The sequence below is a fragment of the Hemiscyllium ocellatum genome, chromosome 18 (genome assembly GCF_020745735.1).
Source record: "Hemiscyllium ocellatum isolate sHemOce1 chromosome 18, sHemOce1.pat.X.cur, whole genome shotgun sequence".
Classification (NCBI taxonomy): domain Eukaryota; kingdom Metazoa; phylum Chordata; class Chondrichthyes; order Orectolobiformes; family Hemiscylliidae; genus Hemiscyllium; species Hemiscyllium ocellatum.
This window is the reverse complement of record NC_083418.1, coordinates 31,550,455-31,575,059: the sequence shown is the minus strand read 5'-3', so window position 1 is coordinate 31,575,059 and position 24,605 is coordinate 31,550,455. Positions and strand designations below refer to the sequence as shown.

Here is a 24,605-nt window from a genome sequence, read left to right as displayed (position 1 = left end):
ATTCAAGCAGAAAGCAGTAACGTCATCCATGTACAGGGAGTCTTTGACCTTCATTCAGCAAAGACACACCAAGTGGACTCTCAAAATACAGCCATTATTGTCATAACTTTATTTACAGCTCCCCAAAAGAAACAGAGGGCTGCAGAGAGGCAGCTGTAATATACCAGAGAAACTGCAATTGTTTGCCAGTGCAAGATGAAAAGTGACTGCTTTCGTTCCTCAGTGCAATCTATGTGAGCTGATCGCAGTCAAGCCATAAGCCCACAGCTGTGCTGTTCTAACTAGTATTGCTGGTATGGTATTTCAAGCTTCAAAATTGCACAATGATACAAATTTAAGTAGTAAAGCATCCACTAAGAAATAATGATTTAACACAATTTAATTTCATCTTAATGTTGAAAGTTCATATTTCAATCACATTTAAATATCTTAAACCTAAACAATCGCTAGGCATGAGAGATTAATGGATACATTGTCTAAAAGTATGGCGGTAAATCAACAGCAGAAAACATTTAAAGAAATTCAAAACATTAAAAAAAAAGTGTACAACAAACAGTTCAGCAAGAAGATCCATTCCGGTCCACTCACAGAATTAAGGACAATACTAAATTAAAAGGAAAGGCTTACAATGTTGCAAAAGAGCAGTAGCAAATCTGAGAATTTAGGTGTTTTAAGATATCAGCAAAGGATCATCAACAAGTTGGGAAAAAGGTTAAAGTGTAAACTCATCAGGAACATAAAAGCAGATTGTAAGATCTTTAAGTATATAAAATGAAAGAGTTTCTAAATATTGGTCTCTTAGAAGAGATAGGAGAAATTATGAGAAATGATAGCATGACAAAGGCATTTAATTGTCTTTCGTGTCTTCACTGTGCAAGATACAAGTTTCATACCAAAAATAGATGGCAATTCAGGGTAGAAAATACATGAGTAAATTAAGAAAATTAACATTTGCAGAAAAAAAGTAATAAAGAAAATTAAGAGACTAAAGTCTGTCAAATTCCAAAGACATGATGGTTTTGACCCTACTGTTCAAAAATTGATAGCCGTGAGATATTGGATACAATCGCTAGAATTTTCCAAACTTCCATATATTTGGAAGTGAACCCATCAATTTCATGCTCACAAATGTTAAATTGCTTTCAAGAAAAAGGAGAGAATTAAAATATGATTATGGACCAGTAAGCCCCTAATATTAGACATTACAAAATGCTAGAATCCATTATTAATGTCACCTTACAGTGCACTTAGATAAGGATAGTATAATTAGAACAAGCCCACATGGTTTAATCAAAGGGAAATCCCATTTGACTTTTTTTTATGACCAGTGAAAAGCATTCTTTAAAAATTAGAAAAGCAGAATACATTTCTTAAGTGTGTGAAACTTGTAGGTATTGTCAAAAGACTTGGTTGTGCTTACACAACAAACAAAGTTAGCATGCAACCAAAACAAGCAATTTGGAAAACTTCAACTTTTAATTGCTTTTATTTAGTTTTACGAGTTTCAAACGCAAGTTTCCCACCCAAATAATTCCTTGTCGACCTCCTTATTTCCGTATCCTGGCTTCTGTATGAAAGCTCTTGAACAAGCTGAAGAATACCTGTATGGAGTATTTTTCTAAAGCTTCTTCATTCGTTGCAACTATCTACCATGTTAATTAGTGTATTTGTAAACTGAAAAGCTACCTGTGGACCGCATTCTTGACAAATTACTTTTATAGCAGTCAAAGTACATTTTGGTGCACTGAACTGAGAACATTTGCACTTGCATACCTCACATGCAATAGCTCAACTGGAAAACTTGCTGATGTTTATTGATAATAACCAAATTAAATCCCACTGAATTAACTTGAAACCGAAGCAATGTTTAATATTTGACTTTTTCTTGACATTAAATAAGATTTACAGATTCCACTGTTACTACTGATAGCACAACAGTTCATTCAGTCCAGTACCCTAAAAGAGACATATTCAGATTGAAACAAATAAAACAAATTGCTGGAGAAACTCAGCAAGTCTGGCAGCACTTATGGAAAGAAAACAGAGTTAATGTTTCAAATCCAATCACCTTCCTTTAGGAAGGTCACTGGACTCAAAAATATTAACTCTGTTTTCTTTCCATAGATGCTACCAACCTATTGGGTTTCTCCAGCAATCTTCATGTGTGTTTGTTTCAGATTTCTAGCATTTACTGTTCTTTGTTCGATTTGACTCAAACTGTAGCCTACTTAGGGAAGAAGTGTATTCGGCTTTTTAAAAAGCTCAAATTGTAATGATTAAATCTGCTGCTGAAATGAGACAGAATACAAACAATACAGGTTTTATTTGTTGGGCAGTCTGAACAAAAGTAATGAATAGCATTAAGCCAGAATATTCACTGGAAGGAAATTAATGCTAAAAAATCCAAGTCAAACTTTTGAATATTTTCTTCCTGTACACCATATAAAAAACATTTTACATTTGCTCAAAACAGAATCTATTTTAAAAGTTTTAAAAGTTTGCAAAGTGCGAAGTAACAAACAGATTATTAGATATTCAATAAAGGGCAATCAAGTTTTTCAGAAATATGTATAGAATTTAATATTCCTCCAAAATACCTTTCAGATATAAAATACAAAGTCAAAGTTAGAATCATATGTCACAGCACATCCAAACACTATTTTATGATTAAGATAAAAGAAAAGTAAAAATATTTCAAAAATTAAACATCTAAAAATGTAAATATAACAAGTAAAATATAGAACAAATGTCAAAACAACTACAGATTTTTCTGCTAATTCAGAGAATTGTGGACACCTTTGTGCCATATAGTGTTAATGAATTTTTGATACCATCTCCTCCTCTCTTGTAGGGCTACTGTTGGAAACTCACTCCAAAAGGAGAAAGTGAGGACTGCTGATGCTGGAGATCTGAGTCAAAAGTGTGGTGCTAGAAAAGCACAACAGTTCAGGCAGTATCCGAGGAACAGGACAATTGATATTTCGGGCAAAAGCCCTTCCTTACAAAGGACTTATGCCTGAAACATTGATTCTCCTGCTCCTTGGATGCTGCCTGAACTGCTGTGCTTTTCCAGCACCACACTTTTAACTCATTCCTGAAAGTACAGCTCTTTATACCAAGTCTGAATCATTACAGACGTTCAGACCTCCCATCAATCTATTGTTTTTTTTCTTGTGGGGTATGGTGCAAACTTCACGTTATTTCCTCCTGGACCCTTTCAAAATCTGCTTCCTGATACCTCAAAGTCTTGTGGGAAAATTAAAATCAAATGGGGACACAGTAACATGTATTTTTAAAAAGCTGTTTGAGTAACTAAAAAAAAAATTTTAACTTTGTCCACCCCAGCCCAACACCAGTTTCTCCACATCACAATTTAGCAAAACCATGGACATTTATCTCCAGTTATATTAAAGCTTTATATGATCAAATATACTGTTTATTCATCTTTAATACTCATTGTTTATTGATACATTCCATACACTAATTAAAATACAACCTTCTCAATTTTCAATTTAAAATCAATGTACTATTCACAACACAATGTAACACTGAGCTAGCTTGGTCCAACTGGAGGTTAAACTTTATTTGTGCTGATTAATCAAATTATAGGTTGCTGTCTTTGGTCTAGTAAAAGAAAAGTAACTGCCATTCTGATAACTATTCAGAACTAATGGGCATATCATGATGTACTGTAATTCGTATTTACTATTAACCATAAATATCAAACTATAAATTCACCTCTTAAAGATGTAATCACAAATAGCACCTATTACCATGCTCTCCATAATCAAATAGTGATGACATCTACTCATCTAGATCACACATGAATAAGTCAACTGGGAGAACTACTCATGCCACAGAACTTCATCCTTGCAGTAGCAGATTTTTCAGGGAGAAGTCGTATAAAACGGGAGATGACAAAATATCCAAAGTGTTCTAATGCTCATTGAATTTTGATGGAAGGTCAGTGTCCTGAAACATTAATTCACTTCTCTCTACAGATACTGCCTAATCCACTATTACCTGATGTTATTTCAGATTTTCAGCATCTGTTACGCCTTGCTTTTGTAAAGAAATATATACATTTAGTGAGATTTGATCAAAATTAATAATTGTTTGACACAAAGATTCAAATGGCAACTGAATGATTCAGCACTAAAAGTGCTCAAAGAATTTCCACCTCATACTGCTCAAGTTCAGAAAGAATATGCAAGTTTTAGTCGAGTGCAGCCCCAGAGTACTTTTTCAAAAATATCGCTAGAAAATTCTTAGTATATTAAAAATGTCTTTTTACTCAGATACAAATCTGTACACGTAACTGTCCATTTGTAATGCAATGCATCACGACATTTGTCATTCTGCCTTTTTATTTTCGGACACGGAAGAATTCATTTCGGAGCCATTCTGAGTCCTCATACAATCGAGGGTCACCAAGGCAGAGGGTAGTTCTTTTGTAGAAATAATAGTATAAAACAGAAGCTGGAGGGTGGTAAAATCAGGTTAGTGCTTGATGAAATTATATGAAAGTTTCTACAAGATCATGGCATCTATAGAAACAGATCAAAGTTTTTTTTTCATATACATGTAACACAAAATTTTATATGCAGTACTAGGAAGCCCCAGATTCAGTTTCTGATCTACACTAAATTAATTGATACAAGTTGGTTTAGACTACTGATTATAGCCTCAATACTCTCTATTTACCCCATGAGTGCTGAGGCCAAATTAATTACTGTCATTATAAAGTGCCAATGCATGTATCAGGAAAGGCAAAATTAAAAGGTGGCATGATGGCTCAGTGGTTAGCACTGCTGCCTCACAGCGCCAGGGACCGGGGTTCGATTTCCACGTCGGGCCACTGTCAGTGTGGAGTTTGCACATTCTTCCCGTGTCTGCGTGGGTTTCCTCCCACAGGGGCAGATCAGGTGAATTGGCCTTGCTAAATTGTCCATGGTGTTAGATGCATAAGTCAGTGGTAAATATAGGGTAGAGATATGAGTTTGGGTGGGTTTCTCTTTGGAGGGTCGGTGTGGACTTGTTGGGCCAAATGGCCTGTCCCTACACTGTAGGGAATTTAATCTTTAAGGGGTGGCACGGTGGCTCAGTGGTTAGCACTGCTGCCTCACAGCACCAGGGTCCCAGGTTCGTTTCCAGCCTTGGGCAATTGTCTGTGTGGAGTTTACACATTCTCCCCGTGTCTACGTGGGTTTCCTCAGGGTGCTCCGGTTTCCTCCCACAGTCCAAAGATGTGCATTTTAAGTGAATTGGCCATGTTAAATTGCCCATAGTGCTGGGTGCATGAGGGAGATAGGTCTGAGTGGGTTACTCTTCGGAGGTTCGGTGTGAACTGGTTGGGCTGAAGGGCCTGTTTCCACACTGTAGGGAATCGAATCGAATCTAAATCTGTCTTCAACTATGATGTCCTCCAACATTAAATATTTTAAATAATCACTGACTAGATTCAAGACTATTATTCCAAGCTACTATTACAAAGTTGATCAGTGATTTTGCAACTCGGCCAAAGTAGGAGTGAGAACTTCTGCGATGAAAAAAAGAAATCACTATCAGGGCTGACCAGGAGTGGAAGTAATGTACTTTTGTGCAGTAACAGTTGTAAATGTTATTAATAGAAATGAATTATAATATAATTTCAAACTTTTGAAGATGAATTTGAGTTGTCATTGTGGCAAGATGTGTTTTGGCTAGCAACTGGCAGAATTGGGGAAGAAAGGAGGAAGTGAAGGAGAAGAAGAGGGTTACTGCAGCTAATCATTTATGGGACAGGCAGAGGGAGCATTAGGAGCACAATGTCATGTTCTGGACTAGATCTTCTATGCAACAAGAGAAAATACATTTTTTAAAAAATGGTATTATTAAGACCGCTGAATTCAAAAGACAAATAATAACCTACATTGACTTTATAAAAACTCTTCCTCAAATCAGTAAATGTGTTACTCGCTGCCAGGGAGCAGGAAATCATAAAAATTGAATGAAGTATAACTTGAAAGGATTTCTAAAAATAAAGTTAGCCCCTGCTCTATTTTCCAATCCTTTGTGGTGCTATCCAGCACCTTATTCAATTTCCTATTCTTTGTTACTAAGCAGCAGCAGGCTTTTTAAAATTTATTTGTGGGTGTTGGTAGCTGGGCCTGCATTTGGTGTCTATTTCTAATTGCTCTTGAGAAGGTGATGAGGAGCTGTTCATGTGCTGTAGGTAGACCCATAACACTGTTTGAGAGTGAATTCCAGGATTTAGACACAGCAACAGTGAAGGAATGGTGATACATTTCCAAATCAGGACGGTGAGTAGCTTGGTGGAGAACTTGCAGGCAGTCATGTTCCCATGCATCTGCTGCCCCTTGTCCTTCTAAATAGAAGTGGTCATGGGTTTGGAAGGTGCTGTCTAAGGTGCTGCATCTTGTAGATACACACTGCTGGTACTGATTGTAAGTGGTGGAGGGAGTGGAGTGAAGTATTCTCATGCTTCCCTGCTCACACAGCAAACATCTTTTCAAGTGAAGATTTCGAAGGATGTATCACAGTCTAAAGGATGGAGTGGGTGGACAGAGAACAAAAGGAAAGGGACAAACAGGCAGGGCCAAAGAAAAGAGAAAGAGATACAATCAGTAACAGGGGACCAAACAATGAGGAAGGAAGAAAAAGGATGAGAACAGGGAAAGAACTAGAAATAGCTGATGATGGGAAAAAAAGCTCAGAACAGTTGGAGGACAAAAGGGTGTGTGGAGGGTCTATTTTGGTATATACAATTTTGTTTTTGCATAAACAAAATATAGCCCACCCACTGGTTTTAAAACATGCATTTGGCTCTAAGATTGATAAAATTGAAGGTTTTAAGAAGATAAGAAAGAATTACCAGAATGAATCAATTCCTGTAATACTTTCTTAGAAATTCTGCAGACTATTTAGATTTCTGAAGGAATTTTTGTAAGGAATATTTTGGAAACCATATATAGTATATACTTGTCGATACCCTGCATTACTTTATATAGCAATTTCTTCAATTTCAGTTTCAAACAAATGAAGTTTTCAGTGTGGTACTCCACAGATGCAAAATCCAAAAATCAGCTACTTGCAGGTGCCATCTTTTTCAATCTTTAATGCAAATTAAGAAGTGTTAGCAATGCCAAATCAATGTGTACCTGACTGTTAAGAGGCCTTAGGGCACAGTTGTGGCTGTCCCTATGTCTGGGCCAGAAGCACCTGGCTCATGCCCACCAGCTCCAGTGGTTTGCCAATAACATGATTGAACAGATTGATTAAAAATTACACATACTTACCTGCTACAGATACTTCCCGAAACACATTTCTTAATGCTAATCATTTGGAAGTAAACTTTTCTTTATTTCCATATATGTTTATCTTACTCCATTTTATGACTCCACCACTCTCCTGACAGCAAAAGTAAAGTTGAAAAACTGCTAAATGAGCCATGTTATGGCTGACCATTATATCGTATCTCTTCATGCATTAGTAAATTAGCACTTTCCACAATGCTCTATTTATTTAGATCCACAATGAGTTCATATTCTTTTTCTTTCCTCTCCTCAAATGATCTTCTGCACATGATGTCGCAGTGAATTTTGCAGAAAGCCTTGGAATTAAATAGTAGTTGATGTCAAATTATGTGTTTTCAAGCAGCTGGACTTGGCCTGAGCAACAGTGAAGTCCACCTTGCCCTCATACTCACATTAATTCGAGGCATACTACAGTTTTCCAATGAAGACCAACGCAAGCTGCAAGAGCAACACCTCATTATTTGCTAAGATAACCTGGACTAATCTAAACTTCAGACCATTAACTGTCCTTCATAATGTTTTTTTTTACTTCCCCCACCCACACAAGTGTCTTGTGTAGTTTGTCTTTATTTTGCTTTCAGTCAGAACTGACATTTATTCTGTTAATAACACCTACTCTGGACTTAGGTTTGACACTTCTCCAAAATTATTACCACTGTCTTTGTGTTTTTCCTCTAGGACACCCTTGATTTCTGAACTCACCCTTACCTCGCTCTGACTTTCCATTCTTACTGCTCCCCCTTTTCCAACAGCATAAAACCCATCACATTTCCACCTCTCTTCAGTTTTCATGAAGCGTCATACTGGACTCAAAACATTAACATTGTTTCTCTCTCCACAGGTGATCTCAGGCCTCTGGAGTTCCTTCAACGCATTCTATTTTTATTTTCTGGATTGTTTGTAAACTTCCCCCAGCTGTGTGTGTGTATGTGGGAATCTTTGGGCATGTGTGGGCATGGGTGTGCTCGTTGATAATATTTGAACGGTAACATACCTAACCGATGGAAAACGAAAAGTGCTTGAAGTCCATTTGTCCACACATACCCACGCATGTTAAACCAACGCAGATTCTGATAGGAATAAGAATTGAAGTGGATATTAAAGATGAGTAAGATTAAACAGCCCATAGAAACTGTTTCTAGCAACACACACAACCAATTTTAACCACTTGCAACAGGTTTAGTAATGCTTTTAAACAGCCTGACACCCATGTATCACCTAATGAGATTAACAAGATAAGCAAACCAAATCCCTTTGACCTTCTTTCTCATCACATACGTAACAAAAATAGGAACATCGCCAACATCTGTGATACTCAAATAAAGTCCAATGAAATTGCTTTTGTTCAGAATTTTTTGTAACACTACATCTCATTTGTTAGCAAATTAAGTTTCCTATCAACCAAAGCCTCCACCTTCTACATCTGAAATATGAAACTGCATGGCCTTGGTCAACAATTATTCTTTTCATGATTATACTTTCAAACAGAAATTGAGAGAGACAGTGTTCTTCTACTATGTTGTCCAAAGACATAAAGCTTAGAAGATCAATGCAAATAGGTTAAAACTAAATGTCAGATTTCTTTACAATTAAAATAAATAGAATCAGCACGATTCAATGGCTTACTAATGCAACATCAGAAATTAAAAGGATGTTCATGGATGAGCTGCAGCTATACTCCCAAATTTGCTCTTTTTGATTCCCTCAGCCCCATGAATGATTGTTCTAAAAACATTCCTCTTTTTGTACAAAGTCCATTTATATCATTTATATATGTGACCTGAGCTAATAAGTTTAAATATAGGAAGCAGTGCCTCTTCTCTGATTCTGTTTCCCATCATCATGGCTCTCTGCTTCTCCAAACACATCTCCTCTTCTAATTTCCTTAGCGTGGTGGATACAACTTTCATGTTTTCAGGATATGGGGAAAGAGCAGGGGAGTAACTGGATTGTTCTTCAAAAGAGCTAGGATGTGTTCAATGGCTGAGTAGTCTCTTTTGTTGCACTTTCCAAATTTATCTACTTTTCTTTGCCTCCTGAGGTTTAGCCATGCATGATAGAATTATTATAAATTCCATCTGAAACATGCAGCACCTTCTTTAAAATGCCTTAATTAACAGTGTCCCTGTTTCTACAGAATCACTGGCAACAAAAATCCAGCCTAATCTCAAGCATTCAAATGATTAAGATGGATTTCAGTAACCTACCAAATCACTGTTACTAAAAAAAAATTCTTTAGATAAAAAAAACTGAGGCATATATAACTTGCATTACTATTGTACGATGCACTTTCTTATTCCATTTTATTGCTACATTTATAGTTACGCTATACTGAAATGAAGACACATTGTTATTTCTCATAATTTACCTGGACTGCAAAATTATGAAACACTTTAATCATTCTTTTATCTTACTACCTAAAAGGATTTAAAACCCAGCTAGCATTTAATCACTTCTTTGTGATGGATCTCACCTTCTGTCAAAGATTTTTTTTTTACAATTTCAGTAGCGTTCTGTGCTAGCTACCTTGGTAGTTCAGAAGAGCTTCTCAATAAAATACATACTTTCTTTATTTAATGAATAACTGATCCATGACAAATCAGGAATGTCCCTGTTTTGAACCCAAAATCAATGCTAAATTAACTATTTTCAGCACACTGTTCAGGAGCACAAAGCTAATCAATGTTTCTTTTGTGATTGTCGTCTAGCAACAGCTGGAAGTGGAGTTGCTTGAAAATGCCACTGAATCCTGTCATGATTCCCTGCACGATACAGTAGCCTAACAACTTCAAATCCTATCTGAGACCAAACATTTTGAGGATCCATGGATCTGTAACCAAGCAGAGAATTAACCTGCTCAAGGAAAAACAGTTTCGAAAATTGACAGGAGAAGTAGAAGCAATTAAGTAGAAGCATGATTCACAGGGCGAAAGTTCAAAACATTAAGTTATTGTTACCAACTAGTCAGCACAGATCAGATGACAGCAGGTTGGCCTTTTGCTCCTTTAATTGTGGGTTATTGTGACCAGAGCAGAAAAGGAAGGGTTTTTTTGTTTGTTTCTATATCTCAAATGTCAGAAATATTGATTAATTTTTCCTCTGAAGAAACCTGGATATGATTTTGGCTGATGATTGGATGATTATGCCTGGCCAGATATCTACACATATAGATGTTTTAGCTTTTGTTATTAATTACTCGAACCTTGGCAAATGTCCCTGTCAAGGACCCTGAAAGGAACTGTAACACCAACTTGGTTCAGAATAGCCAACTCATCGAATACTTTTGTTTCATTTTAGGCATTGACTTACTCAAGAATTTCAAATATTTCTTTTAGATTAAATATTTTATTTTAATACCCTCACTGTACTACAAAAGGTAACCCTATTCAACTACAAAAATAGGATGGAATTTCTCTCCCCACTCTCTCCAAGAAACAATGAAATGTTGCACAGAATAATAATTTATCACATCTGAAATTACACTTGCAATTAATTACTCAAGTGCAGTAATTTGTTATTCACTTAAATGCAATATCTGGAACTTCATCACTTAAAGTTTGCATACCTGAATCCAAACATGAAAACTGACACTTAAAACAAAGTAAATGCCAGTAACAGCAATGGTTCCAGTAAATCTATGAATCAGCAATTTGACCAAGCCAGCTTGAAAGATGAATGTGTTAAAAAACATTAGGAAGATGATGATGATATTGAAGAGGATTCCAATATCCTGAATACTGAGAGAAAAAAAACAAGAGAGATTTGGTTTAAAGTTCCCAAACTAATTATAGCAGTTCCATAATAACAAAGCCAATGAATGCATACTATTCATTTGAAAACAAATCAGCAGTATCTCACAGATGTTGCTGGAGTTTCTTCAGCAATTTGGTTTTCTTTCAGCAAACACTACATTTGAGTGCAATCAACTGGGTAAATACAGTGCCTCATATAATAATGAGCCACTTAAAACAGATTCCAGGTTCGCTTACTAATCTGTGCTAATCCCAACTAGGGTTATATCCAAGATGCTTTATAGTTCAGCTAACTTCCACCAGACTAGGAAGAAGAATGCAGTTATAATAGAATTGGGTTAACTGTGATGCAATCTCCGAAAGAATAATCTGATAATACTAATTACTTAGGTTCATGCAAGATGGATAGCCATTCAGATGAGAAACAGGAAGCAATAATGAAACTAATTAGTATCTTTAAGAAATTAGTAAATGTAAAATTATTTAAACACAGATTGCAATGTATTCTTTAAGAAGAGATGTATAAATATGTAAATTTTAAGTTTGTGAATAGTATTGTGTTAACCTGTGCAGGTTCTCCCACTACAGTTGTATTGAAATTAATCAAGGTTTGAACTCTCTAATACTACAAGTGCTAGCTACAAGCAAATGAAGGAACTTTAAGAGGACAAAGTATTTTTTAACTGAAAAATCCAAGATTATCACTTTCATTACCGAGCTGTTTGTTTCCCTCCATGTTCTTTTGGGTTGGAGAAAAATGTAAAGTTTAGCTCTTTACTTTCCAAGGCAGTTGGTGCATTTTCCACTTACTATCATGTTTGCACTGTTGAGTTTTTTTAAATAACAAAGCCGATGTGAAGGCTTGCCATCAATATTTGAAAATCAAGAGGTGAAAAGAAGAGGGGAACTTAAAACAATCACTATCATCAGAGAAACTGGAAAAATATGGGAAAAACTATTAAACCAGAAGGTTAACCAGAAGGTTGGATGGTCTGCATCTTCAGGTTTTAAAAGTGGTGGCTGCAGAGATAGTTGGAAGTGGTGGCTGCTTTAGTTATACAGCTTTAGATTCTGAAAAGATCCTAGTAGAGTCAAAAACAGTAAATGTAATTATTCAGAAAGGAGAGAGACAGAGAGAGGAATACAATAGACCAGCTAACCTAATACCTAACATTAGGAAACTGATAGAATCCATTAAGGTGATAGCTCAAAACTTTAAAAATCATAATGAAAATCAACTGGAGTCAACATGGTTTTGAGAAGGGGAAATTGTGTTTAACTAATTTATTAGAATTATTTGAGGAAGTAATAAATTAGATGGAAAAGGGGTGCTGCACTTGAATTTCACAAAGGCATCTGATAAGGTGCCACACCAAAGATTGCTAAACAATGTATGATCCCACAGTTCAGGGGTAAATATATTAACCTGGACAGGTGACTGGTAACTTATCAGAGGGATTTAAGTCAAACGCAGGTTAACGGAACTAGTTCAGTTTAGGAAACCTGGTCAGCATGAACGAGTTGGGACAAAGGGCTTGATTCGGTGTTGTATGACTCTATGACTCATAAAGCAGAGAGTAGGGATAAATGGGTCAATTTTGAATTTGCAAGTTGCAAATAGCCACAGGGCCTCAATCATTTACAATCGAAAGCAATGACTTGGATGAGGAGACAGAAAATTTGGTAATTTGCCAAGATAGTAAGTTATTCTGGTGAGATGGACGAGTGATTGGCTCCTTAATGGAATGAGTTGCCAGAGGAAGTGGTGGAGGCTGGTACAATTGCAACATTTAAGAAGCATTTGGATGAGTATATGAATAGGAAGGGTTTGGAGGGATATGGGCCGGGTGCTGGCAGGTGGGACTAGACTGGGTTGGGATACCTGGTCAGCATGGACAGGTTGGACCGAAGGGTCGGTTTCCATACTGTACATCTCTATGACTCTCTTTTATCACCCGCTGTTGGTCAGTTGTAACTAAAAATGTAATCATTCAGAAAGGACAGAGATAGAAAGATGAACACAACAGATCAGTTAAGTAGTTACAACAATAACAATTTAATCTAACTTATGTAAACAGATTAAAAGCAAGGGAGAGCCTATGCCAAGCTTTCCTTCGGTAAAAGAGTTTTATTACTTACTAAGGAAAAAGCAACATCTCATACATACACATGGTCAGTTGAGGGGTTCTATAATGTGCAAGAAACTAAGTCCAGGCTGCTGCAATTAAAAATTTTAAATCCTTCAGTTTTAAGTATAAAATCAGAATCCCAAAACGTTTGGATCTGTTTCATCAGCTGTAGTGAAATGTGAAGGTAATTGATTTCTCAGTGAGTGGTGATTTTCCAAAGTTGCTTTTTCACCAGCTTTGATTTCTGATATTGAAAGAGGGAGAGAAGAGCTTTATCTTTCCTTTGTTGCTCAAAGTAAGTGACTGAAATATGTTTTGTTTAATATTTAAGTCTAGCTCCATTATTTTTATCAAATAATACCTCTGCCAGTAATCCTGCATCTCCAATTTGCGAAGTTACCACACAACTTTGAGTAAAACAAGTGACATAAAATTCTTCACATCTCACAGAGTTTCAAAAGATCTTGAGTAAAATTGCAGTTCTGATGCGGTCGGTTTTATACAGTCCAAGTGGGTTGCGTAGGGGCTTGTCAGGTCAGCATCGCTGCCATTCTTGGTCAGTTGTGTCCTTTTAGAAACTAGTTTTGTCCATTGAAGTCTCATGTGTTAAAGAATGATGAAAGTTTAATATTGACAGCCTATTTTCACAAAGGTTTTAACACCTCCCCAGCATGAATAACAGAAGCAAACAATAATTCTCCTTTTTGTTTATGGAGAGCATTCATTACCAGGTCAATATGGAAGAACATAACAAAAATTGGGATGAAATTACCCACATATTCCACACTTACTCTCTTAATCCTAACCTGGGTTCAAAATCTGCTTCAGACTGACAGTCAGACTTATTTGCTGAGCTGTGCCACATTCCCAACTCTTAACCCTTCACTGCCCAATTCCAGAATCCAGGTACTGGATTCAGATTTTTTTTTATGTGAATTTGATTTCCAAAAGATTAGGTGGTAAATTATCCAAGGTTTAGTTCCTGTAAGTTATGTGGACTTGTATCTTGCACTTTGCTCTCAAAATACTTCATTCACAAAAACGGATTTGACTAGTTGAAGTCAGTTTGTTGGATCTCCCAATAGGTAATCGCTTGTTTAAGTTATTGGTATGCCCCTGGTTTGTTCGCTGTGCAATATGTTTCCTTCCCTTTATTTTGGTTTTCCCTTAACCAGTTTCACTTTCCCTGGATTGATACTGCCACCAGGTGGATGTTCAGCTGCTGCTATAGCCTCCTCTGACTCTTTCTCTCAGTAAGGCTTCGCCTTCTTTCTCTCCTGACCTTTTTAAATTTATTTCATGGCGACTACCTAGCTCCAACAGTAACTCCATCTGGTGAAGCCCTAACCCTTTCCTGGCGTGGCTACTGTAAAATCAGGTGACATTTCCTGGGCTACATCAAACCTCTCAGGTTTTACTGCCTTCTGCAGCACTTTCAAACCCTTCCTGATTGCCGATCTCTTTGCTTCCTTTTTTTTTAAATTTGATCAACCTTTCTTTAGCCACTTCAACCCTCATGAATTTTGCTGTCCTCTTTAGGCTTCCGAACTTCTCTTGGTTCCCACGTGCTCTTGCTGGCTTCCCTAGCCTTCCTGTTGTCCTTTATTATTTGGGGAGAAAAAGTATCTATTCCAAGCATCTGCAAGCTTGGCATGACACCAATTGTTATCAGACCCATAATACTTTCACTGTCTAATGGCACCTCAATACAATTTCCCATGGGTCCTTTAAATCAGTAAATTGAAATTTATGTTGCTCCAGCTGTAAAATATTGCACTTTCTCAAAGAATCCAGTATCTCTTTATCCCTTGCTGTTTTAAGCAGCGATCACCATTTCTTTTTACACAAGCTCCTACAGCTAGTCGAATCAACAGTTATGCCTGAGCAGTTAGTGACCACCTTTAAGGCTACAGACACTGGGCTTGCAGTTTGAGTTTTTCAAACATGCTTGGTTTCTTGCAATGAAAATACTTGGTGGTTTCCTGTCCACCTTCATCAGATTCATTCCTTTTAATGATTTGGAGCATTTCTCTGTCTGGCTTCTCTTTCCTCTCCGGCTCGTCTCAGGATTATCTGCCTCACCCTTCTCTCTCTCTCTTGGGTCTGTGGCAGTTTTGAGACACCAGCTTCTCTGAGTCAGAGGACTGCTTGTTACTTGTGTCATCAGCCAGAATTGCTGCCTTCTGGATCCTACTACCTTCTGTTCTCTGACATGAGTCCAAATGAGAAAAGATAGAGGTCTTGAGCCGCTTAAGGTGGCTTTTGTAGGTTCACCAGGGTTGTTTCCAGTCTTCCATCGTAATTTAAGTTGTTTCAATTTAAATTCCCTTTCTCTTTTGTTCTCCTTTAAACTCACTGTCTTTTCCATTCCTGTGTCTCTCTCTTTCTTCTCTTTTCTACCTTGATTCTAATTCTAATCTTAACTGCTCCAATTTTATTCTACCTGATTCACTGTTCTCAAGGTTCTAGCTCAAGGTATTTTTGCTGCCCATTTTGCAATTTCTATTTCCCTGCATTTCTGGCAGAACTCCACCTTCAGATGTTGAGCTACATCGAGGCAGCTGGTGGCAAAAGTGAGAGCAGGCAGCCCATGGTGACTGGAGCGGGGCAAGGTCGAACCCTTGTGAGGAATGCGAGCCCAGCATGGTGAGCCGTTTATGGACTGTGGTATTGAACTGTTAGTTGTGTTTCTTTGTTTTTCTACTTTTTAGTAAGAAGGACTGTAATATTTATCTTAAGCTTTGTTTTCTTTATTTTTCTGCTTTGTACCAAGTTACTGTACTGAGGTACCTTTGGACCCAAGATGGTATTGTAAGTGGCGACTTGTAAACTTTTCAGTACACTTGTGACAATATACCTAATTCAATAATAATTCCTCAAAGTAAAAAGCTTTTAGCTTTTCATACATAATCTACTTCATCCTACCCCATGCATGCATCAACATCAATCAACATTAAAGACTCAAGCAAACCTTTTTGCATTTTTTTCAGCACTTCATCTTACTGGACAACACCCTGGATGTAGCCTCCAAATGTTTTATTGCAACTGAAGTGGCGTGATCAGATCCTTTTGTTTAAACTCGGATGGTAAGTCACAACAATTTTCTTTAAAGCAGGTGGCTCTCACACTTAAATTCAATGAGTTCACCAAATAAAGAATGAAGGAGAGCCAACTCTGAGGTATTCTTGAGTGAAATGCAGTGGAGTTTAATTCACTATTAAACCTGAGAAAAATAACGAAAATGCGAAATCTAGCATATACACACAACTTAATAAATTTAAGAGAAGGGATGGGAGGAGGACGTCTATGCAGACTCGAAGGTACAAACAGCTGCAGTTTAAATTTTTTTAAAGAGTCCTCAAGGTATGAAAGTGAAACTTAAGTCTCAACAGTTTAAGTGTTCTCCTGTTTCCTTAACAAAGGCAAAGCCTACAAATAACCTTGAACTTTTGGTAAACAGTGATGTTCTCAATTTGCTTCTTTATGGGAGTTGGGAGAGGGAGAGAACAGTTTTCCTTTTTTTCAGTCCATGTTGCTTTCTCCTTCCTTTATTGCTCAAAGCAAGCTAAAATATGGTTTGTTTGTATATTTCAAGCTGAACACTCTGCTAGTAATATTTCATTTCAAATATGTGAAGTTGTCATGCAAATGAGTAAAACAAGTGATGCAACTTTCTCGATGCCTCACTGTTTGTGTCTCTTGAAAACGAGAAATCTGACACAGCTGGTTTTGTCGATGTAGGTTGTCTAGGTTTGTCAGATGATCACATTAGCCACTGTAGGACAGTACTGTCCATTTCTGTAATCTCGTATTGATTTTCTGCTACCTACTTTTAAATTTAAAGCAGTGACTTATAGGGTGTAGGTTTGCTCGCTGAGCTGTAGGTTTGATATCCAGACATTTCACTACCTGGCTAGGTAACACCATCAGTGGCGACCTCCAAGTGACCTACTCCTTAAACCTCAACCTGAGCTACAAACCTTCAAAACCTTGCGAGTGACTTATAGTTCGTAGCCTTGAATGTACTTCCAACACTTCATTTGTCCTTCTGCTATCCAAAAGCTAGGATCCACAGCGCCAGGGACCTGGGTTCAATTCCCACCTCAGGCGACTGACTGTGTGGAGTTTGCACGTTCTCCCCGTGTCTGCGTGGGTTTCCTCCGGGTGCTCCGGTTTCCTCCCACAATCCAAAGATGTGCGGGTCAGGTGAATTGGCCATGCTAAATTGCCCATAGTGTTAGGCAAGGGGTATATGTAGGGGTAGGGGTATGGGTGGGTTGCGCTTCGGCGGGTCGGTGTGGACTTGTTGGGCCGAAGGGCCTGTTTCCACACTGTAAGTAATCTAATCTAATAACAAGTATGTTCACCTTACAGCAATTAGTTCACTGAATTGAAAAGCTTCCCTGCTGAACTTTTGGACAATCCAAAAGTTTTGCATTTGTAAAATTAGCAAGTAGTGTGCACAGAAAGTCACATTCTGATTTGGAGGGGAAGAGACTTTTAGCACTGACCACAACAATGTCTAGTCAGGTCTAAATAATGTAAGGAAACAAAACAAGTAACAATGTGCAGCTGACAAATTTGAACTTTAAAAGCCTATAGTCTGAAGTGGAAGGATAACTCAAAGTGGAGCATTTAGGATTAGGAAAGGGGAGAAGATGAAGAAGAATGGAAAAGTTTGTGGTCCAGTGGATGAAACAAAAGTCTCAATTTTAGCCGGTTCAATTTTATCCCTCAACTCTACACATTCACAATAATTGTTATGATTTGGAGATGCTGGTGTTTGACTGGGATGTACAAAGTTAAAAATCACACAACACCAGGTTATAGTCCAACAGGTTTAATTGGAAGCACACTAGCTTTCGGAGCGACGCTCCTTCATCAAGTCATAGTGGAGAGCTCAATCCTAACACAGAATTAAATAGCAAAAATTTACAGTGTGATGTAACTGAAATTATACATTGAAATATTGATTGTCTGTTAAGCCTTTCATCTGTTAGAATACAGTGATAGTTTCACTTCTTTCATGTGTAAATCACAAAACTTTTTTAAAAAATTTCATTCTCGGGTTAGCTGTTAACAATGGTGATAGCTAGACAACATGTTGAAGGTGTTGGCTCCCTGTGTTATCTGTCTATGCCATGATGTTTAGATTGATTCTATTCTAAAAAGTGAGATAATGGAGTTTTACATAAATTCATACAGTTTTGAGCTCAGAGTTCTACATGAATGCATGCAGTTTTTGAGCAAAGTACAATAGACAGAGAACACAGGGGGCCAACACCTTCAACACATTGTCCAGCTATCACCAATGTTAACAGCTAACCTGAGAATGCAAGTTTTAAAAAATAGGTTTTGTGATTTACACATGAAAGAAGTGAAACTATCACTGTATTCCAACAGATGAAAGGCTTAACAGACAATCAGTTTTTCAATGTATAATTTCAGTTACATCACACCGTAAATTTTTGCTGTAAATTCTGTGTTAGGATTGAGCTCTCCACTATCACCTGATGAAGGAGCGTCGCTCCGAAAGCTAGTGTGTTTCCAATTAAACCTTTTGGACTATAACCTGGTGTTGTGTGATTTTTAAAGATAATTGTTTAACATCTTAGTAATCTATTAGACTCAATATAAATATATTCTCATGCGGACATACTCACATGAACATTATCAGTGGGATGACTGGCTCTGTGAATATAAGCTCAGAAAAGGAATTGGACATCAAGTCGTAGAGCATGAGTGTGAACTGTATTGTCAGCACAAGGCTGTAGTTTGATGTCTGCAGCATTCCCCAGAGAAGTCAGTTTCAACAGCACAGAAAATCAGTGTTACAGCAATGTGAACACATGGTCTGTTCAATTATCTGGAATACAAAGATGCATTTCAACATCAGAATTTAAGACAGCACACATAAAATAGCACTATGAGAATCTATACATCATAACAATTCCCATCCTTTTCCACACATTATAATAGAAGATTACTGAGGATTGCATCTGGAAAGATAGATATATTGTGCCTCAATCATCACAGCCAAAATGTTATCCTATTACAGGTCAGCTAACTTAATATACATGCCAGTCTTTAGTTTATATCTTGTGATGTCTTTATCCACTAAGCCATTATGTAGTCTACATGATCCAATTCCACATCGAACTGTAAAGATATCTAATAAGGATGTGTATTCAAGTCAAACTCAAGAAGAGGTCAACTTAGTTCACTGGTTATGATTATAATTTCAACCTTGCTGCATCAATTAATCACCTATCTAATTAGAATCCCTATTCCTGGATCCTAACAAAGTACTATATAAAATCCACACCCTCAAAGCAGCTGTTGCTTTTTGGTTCTTTCTTTCAAAAATTGTATACAGAAGTTATACAGCTATTATGGCTTGACAGAGAGTTTAGAAGGTAACATTAGAATGGCTGCAGGGATATAGAATACAGCAGTTACATGCCCAGTATGTGGAAGCTGAAGTTACCCTCCCTGGAGGAAAGAAGGCTAAAAAAAATTTTGATATATGAAGATGAATCTTGAAACGTTTTGATCAAGCAGTGCGCTATTGCTTGGCCACGACCCCCCATGTCGCATCTGAGTGACATGCATCAAGTGGGTGTTGACTTGGGGATATTCACAGAGAAACCCCAGGCCTGTCGGTGCTTGGCCACGCCTCTTCCACCCCCCCACCCCCACATCCATTTGAATGACATGCATCAAGTGGGTATTGACTTGGGTTAACTGTTTGCTCACCAAACAACCTTGTTAATGAGAAAAAAAACTTTGGAGCTTTTCGGTTTTTGGATGTTCGGATAAAGGATCTTCTACCTGATTTGATTTATTGTCATGTTTACCTAAATGCAGTGAAAAGCTTTGTTTGCGAGCAGTACAGGCAGATCATAGTTAGCAAGGAGATACAAATCATAGGGTGCTTGATAAGAAAACTATACAGGTTACACTGCACAGGAGGTGTGCAAAGCAAGATCAACATTAACAAGATCATTTGAAGTTAAAGAGTCCATTCATCAGTCTAATAATGGCAGGAAAAAGCTTTTCTTGAAACTGTTCGTGTGTGTTCAAGCTTCTGTATGTTCTGCCTGATGGAAGTGACTGTAGGAGAGCATTACCAGCGTAGGAGGGGTCTTTGCTGAAACTGGCAACCTTTCCATGACAATGAGAAGTGTAAATGGAGTACATGGATGGAAGGTTCTGTAGTTTCTTACGGCCCCAGGCAAAACAGTTGCCATATCAAGGCATTACGCTTCCGGACAGTGAGGATCCTTATTGACGTGCTGAATTTCCTGAGCCATCTGAAGAAGAGGCATTGTTGTACTTCTTGACCATCGCATCTACATGGGAAGTCCAGGACTATTTGTCAGTTATCATTACTCCGGGGAACTTGACGCTCTCAACCCTTTCAACATTAGCTCCACTGACTTAAAGAGAGGCATGTTCTCCTTTTTTCTTTCTGAAGTCAATGATCAGTTCTTTTGCTTTGCTGATGTTGACAGAGAAGTTGTTATCACTGCATCATGCCACCTTTCTATATTCTAACTCATTGTTGTTCGCTATCCGTCCTACCACTGTGGTGTCATCAGCGAACTTGTAGATGGCGTTCATTCGGAGTTTGGCTATACAGTTGTGGGTGTATAGGGAGTACTGTAGGGAGCAGAAAACACATCTTTGTGGGGCTGCAGTGTTGTGTGTTTTTGTGGAGGATGAGCAGTTGTCTATCTTCACTGATTGCGGTGGATAAGGAATCTGAGAATCCAGTTGCAGAGGGTAGAACCGAGACCTGGTTCTCAGAGATTTCAGATCAGTCTGGAGGGGCTAACGGTGTTGAAGGAGCTGTAGTCAATGAGCAGGAGTCTGACATAGGTGTCTTTATTGTCCAGATGTTCCAGGGATGAGTGCAGGGCGAGGGAAATGGCATCCACTGGCTGGCAAATTGCAAGGGATTGAAGCAGCCTGGGAGCTACAGTTGTTGTGGGCCATGACCAGCATCTCAAAGTGCTACATTACCATGGAGGTCAGAGCCACTGGGCAGTGTAGCACATTGCATGTGCTTTCTTACGTACAGGGATGGTTGTGGTCTTCTTGAAGCAGGTGGCGCCTTTGGCTTGTAGGAAGATGTCAGTGACTACCTGCACCAGTTGATCTGCACAGCTGGGGATTCCGTCCAGACCTGTTGCTTTCATTGGGTTGACTCTCAGGAATACCAATCTGATGTATGCAGCTTAACGTGGATAAATGAGGTTAGTCATTTTGGTCAGGAGAATGGAAAGACAAATTATCTAAATGGAGAGAAATTCCAGTATGCTTCAGTGCATAGGGATCTGGATGTCCTCGCGCATGAATTGCAGACTGCTAGTTTTTATTGTAGGAGCATAACCTCCATTATTTCTGATGCTTCTGCTAATTAAAGACAAGTATCCCAGTAGCTTTGTTATCCACCTTAACTACCCACCCTATTACCTTCAGGAATCTTAGACAAGCACTCCCAAGGCCCACTGCTCTTCCACATTTCTCATTAACTAACCATTTATTGTGCATTCCCTTGCCTTGTTCGCCTTCCCTGAATACATTGCCTCATACTTCACCAAGGAGAACTCGATTTTCCATTGTTGTGTCCACCTAATTAGTCCGTTGATATCTTCTTACAGTATACAGCTTCATCACCAAACACACACCCAAATTTTATATCTTTGCAAACTTAACTATACACCTCCCCCCCATTTAAATTCTAGTCATTCCCATATGCCATAAAAATCAAGGGAGCTAGTACTGAGCCCTGTGGAACTCATCTGGAAAGGTCCTTACAGCTATTAAGACACAGAAACGTTACCATTTGCTTCCACTCTCCCTGAATGCAACTTGGCCTTGGATCCAGTTGGTGTTGACTGGTGATCATTCTACATGCAAGATCTTTTCAAACCTTTGCCAAAATCCATAAAGACTACATTAATTGCATAATTCCATCAAACCTAGTTATCTCTTCAGAAAAATTCAATATCAAGCTATCAACAAACCTGTAACTATCTTTGATTAACAGATGTATTTTTAAATGAAGATTAATTTTGTCCCTCAGAATATTTCCTCAATAATTTTCCTACCACTATGGTTAACCTGACTGTAATTACTCAGTTCACTTCCTCCCTATGCCTCTCCTAAAAATGGTGCATTACCTGTTTTCTGATCATCTGGAATCGCACCTACAATTGAAACATTATGGTCAGCGCCTCTGCTTTTTTCCCCCTCCATCTGGCTTCATGTAGGCCTGGGGATTTAGGTGCAACTCCAAAAGGTGTGCAATAAACCTTCATGCCATTGAACCCACATCCAGTATATACTAAAAGCTTGTCATGTGCACTGGTCAAGGAAAGACTTGTGAACAATAGCTAATTATGAAGTTGAAAAAGTTAGAAGAATCTTAATAATCTCAAATTAAATATTCTTAAGGCAAAACAATGATCAAATCAATCAGGCCACTGAAACATTTTTAAAGGTAGAACACCAGTCAGAGAGGGCCTTGTGACATAGTTGACAGAAACTGGCTTTTATTTCAGGCCTTTGGCCTGAAAGTTCAGGTTCAAATCTCACTTGCCCTGGAGATGTGTTTAACAGATTGATTAAAATATTTCCTATTCAGAGAAGGTAACAACCAATAATAATTAATGCTCTAGTTAGCCTACACTGTGTGGGCGGCACGGTGGCACAGTGGTTAGCACTGTTGCCTCACAGCACCTGAGACGCGGCTTCAATTCCCGACTCAGGCGACTGACTGTGTGGAGTTTGCACGTTCTCCCCGTGTCTGCGTGGATTTCCTCCGGGTGCTCCGGTTTCCTCCCACAGTCCAAAGATGTGCGGGTCAGGTGAATTGACCATGCTAAATTGCCCGTAGTGTTAGGTAAGGGGTAAATGTAGGGGTATGGGTGGGTTGCGCTTCGGCGGGTCGGTGTGGACTTGTTGGGCCGAAGGACCTGTTTCCACACTGTAAGTCTAATCTAATCTAAAATGCTGATCACCAAGAGGGAAAAAGACCTTTGATTGCTAGTGAAGAGTCACATAAGTGTTTAAACGTTAACTTTGCTTTTCTCTCCTGCAAAGTTTCTTCAGCAGTTACTGGTCTGTTTTGATTTAAAATTTTCAGTTCCCTTGGTAATTTGATTAACAAAGTCGATGCAGGTGAGAAGATGTTCACCTCCAGTGACGGAGGCAACAGGCTTTTGGTCAGCAAACATACTTGGGTCTTTCAAACTGGCATACAGGCCATCAAAAAGCCATTCAAAATCTATGAATGCTTAAGGGAATAGAAGTGATATTATTTGACATTACAGAATGAAGTTAAAGGTCAGAATTTTAAATTAGAGACAAACATTTTTAAGGCAGATGTCAGGAAATTCTTCATCAAATGATCGCTGTCCTGGGATAAATTAAGAAATAATTGGATCGAGGTCTCTGAATGGATCAATTAAAGTGGATTGAATTGTGTTGGTTGGATAAGTTAACATGAAATTTCCCACAAGAGACCCCAGACTTGAGCAGGCATCCCCCCCATCCCCATCCCCATCCCCATCTCCACCCCCCCTAACACAACCCTCCACCCAATGAACACAAATCTCCAACTGCCCTAATTCTCATTCATTCCCAATTCGATCCTCACTACCCCAGCAGTAACTCAACGTGTTTAAAGTGACTAGAATTTTCCAAAAGCCGAGAGCACGGGTGAAACGGAATGCGAAGAGGCTGCTCACCCTTTAAAACACCGACACACCGCCCAGGCCCCAGTGCGGCTGGAGCCTCGACAATTACCAAGGCCATGGCCGGCGATCATGGAAACCGAGACGCCAATCATCGAGCATGCCCGAACCTTCCGCAGCGTCACCTGCCGGACTGGAGAAGTATCAGGGGTCGCTCCCCATCTCCGGTGAAACAGCGTCACCTGCCGGACTGGAGAAGTATCAGGGGTCGCTCCCCATCTCCGGTGAAACAGCGTCACCTGCCGGACTGGAGAAGTATCAGGGGTCGCTCCCCATCTCCGGTGAAACAGCGTCACCTGCCGGACTGGAGAAGTATCAGGGGTCGCTCCCCATCTCCGGTGAAACAGCGTCACCTGCCGGACTGGAGAAGTATCAGGGGTCGCTCCCCATCTCCGGTGAAACAGCGTCACCTGCCGGACTGGAGAAGTATCAGGGGTCGCTCCCCATCTCCGGTGAAACAGCGTCACCTGCCGGACTGGAGAAGTATCAGGGGTCGCTCCCCATCTCCGGTGAAACAGCGTCACCTGCCGAAGGTAAAAACCGGAGTTTTATCTTAAAGTCAGCGTAGGGCAGCGGTATACACACGGTAAAAACAATGACTGCAGATGCTGGAAACCAGATTCTGGATCAGAGGTGCTGGAAGAG

At 38.8% G+C, this 24,605-nt stretch overlaps 1 protein-coding gene across 1 annotated transcript; it reads right to left on the bottom strand.

The window, feature by feature from the left end:
* Positions 1-2,581: 2,581 nt before the first annotated feature.
* On the bottom strand, positions 2,582-24,081 carry tmem138 (transmembrane protein 138). The gene is made up of 5 exons (XM_060838458.1): positions 23,955-24,081; positions 18,861-19,063; positions 10,882-11,053; positions 8,311-8,386; positions 2,582-4,479 (listed from the first exon to the last, which is right to left on the bottom strand). Exons 2-5 carry the CDS (start codon positions 18,986-18,988, stop codon positions 4,367-4,369), a joined length of 489 nt encoding a protein of 162 aa, XP_060694441.1. The 5' UTR covers positions 18,989-19,063; positions 23,955-24,081; the 3' UTR covers positions 2,582-4,366.
* Between the last annotated feature and the right edge of the window lie 524 nt (positions 24,082-24,605).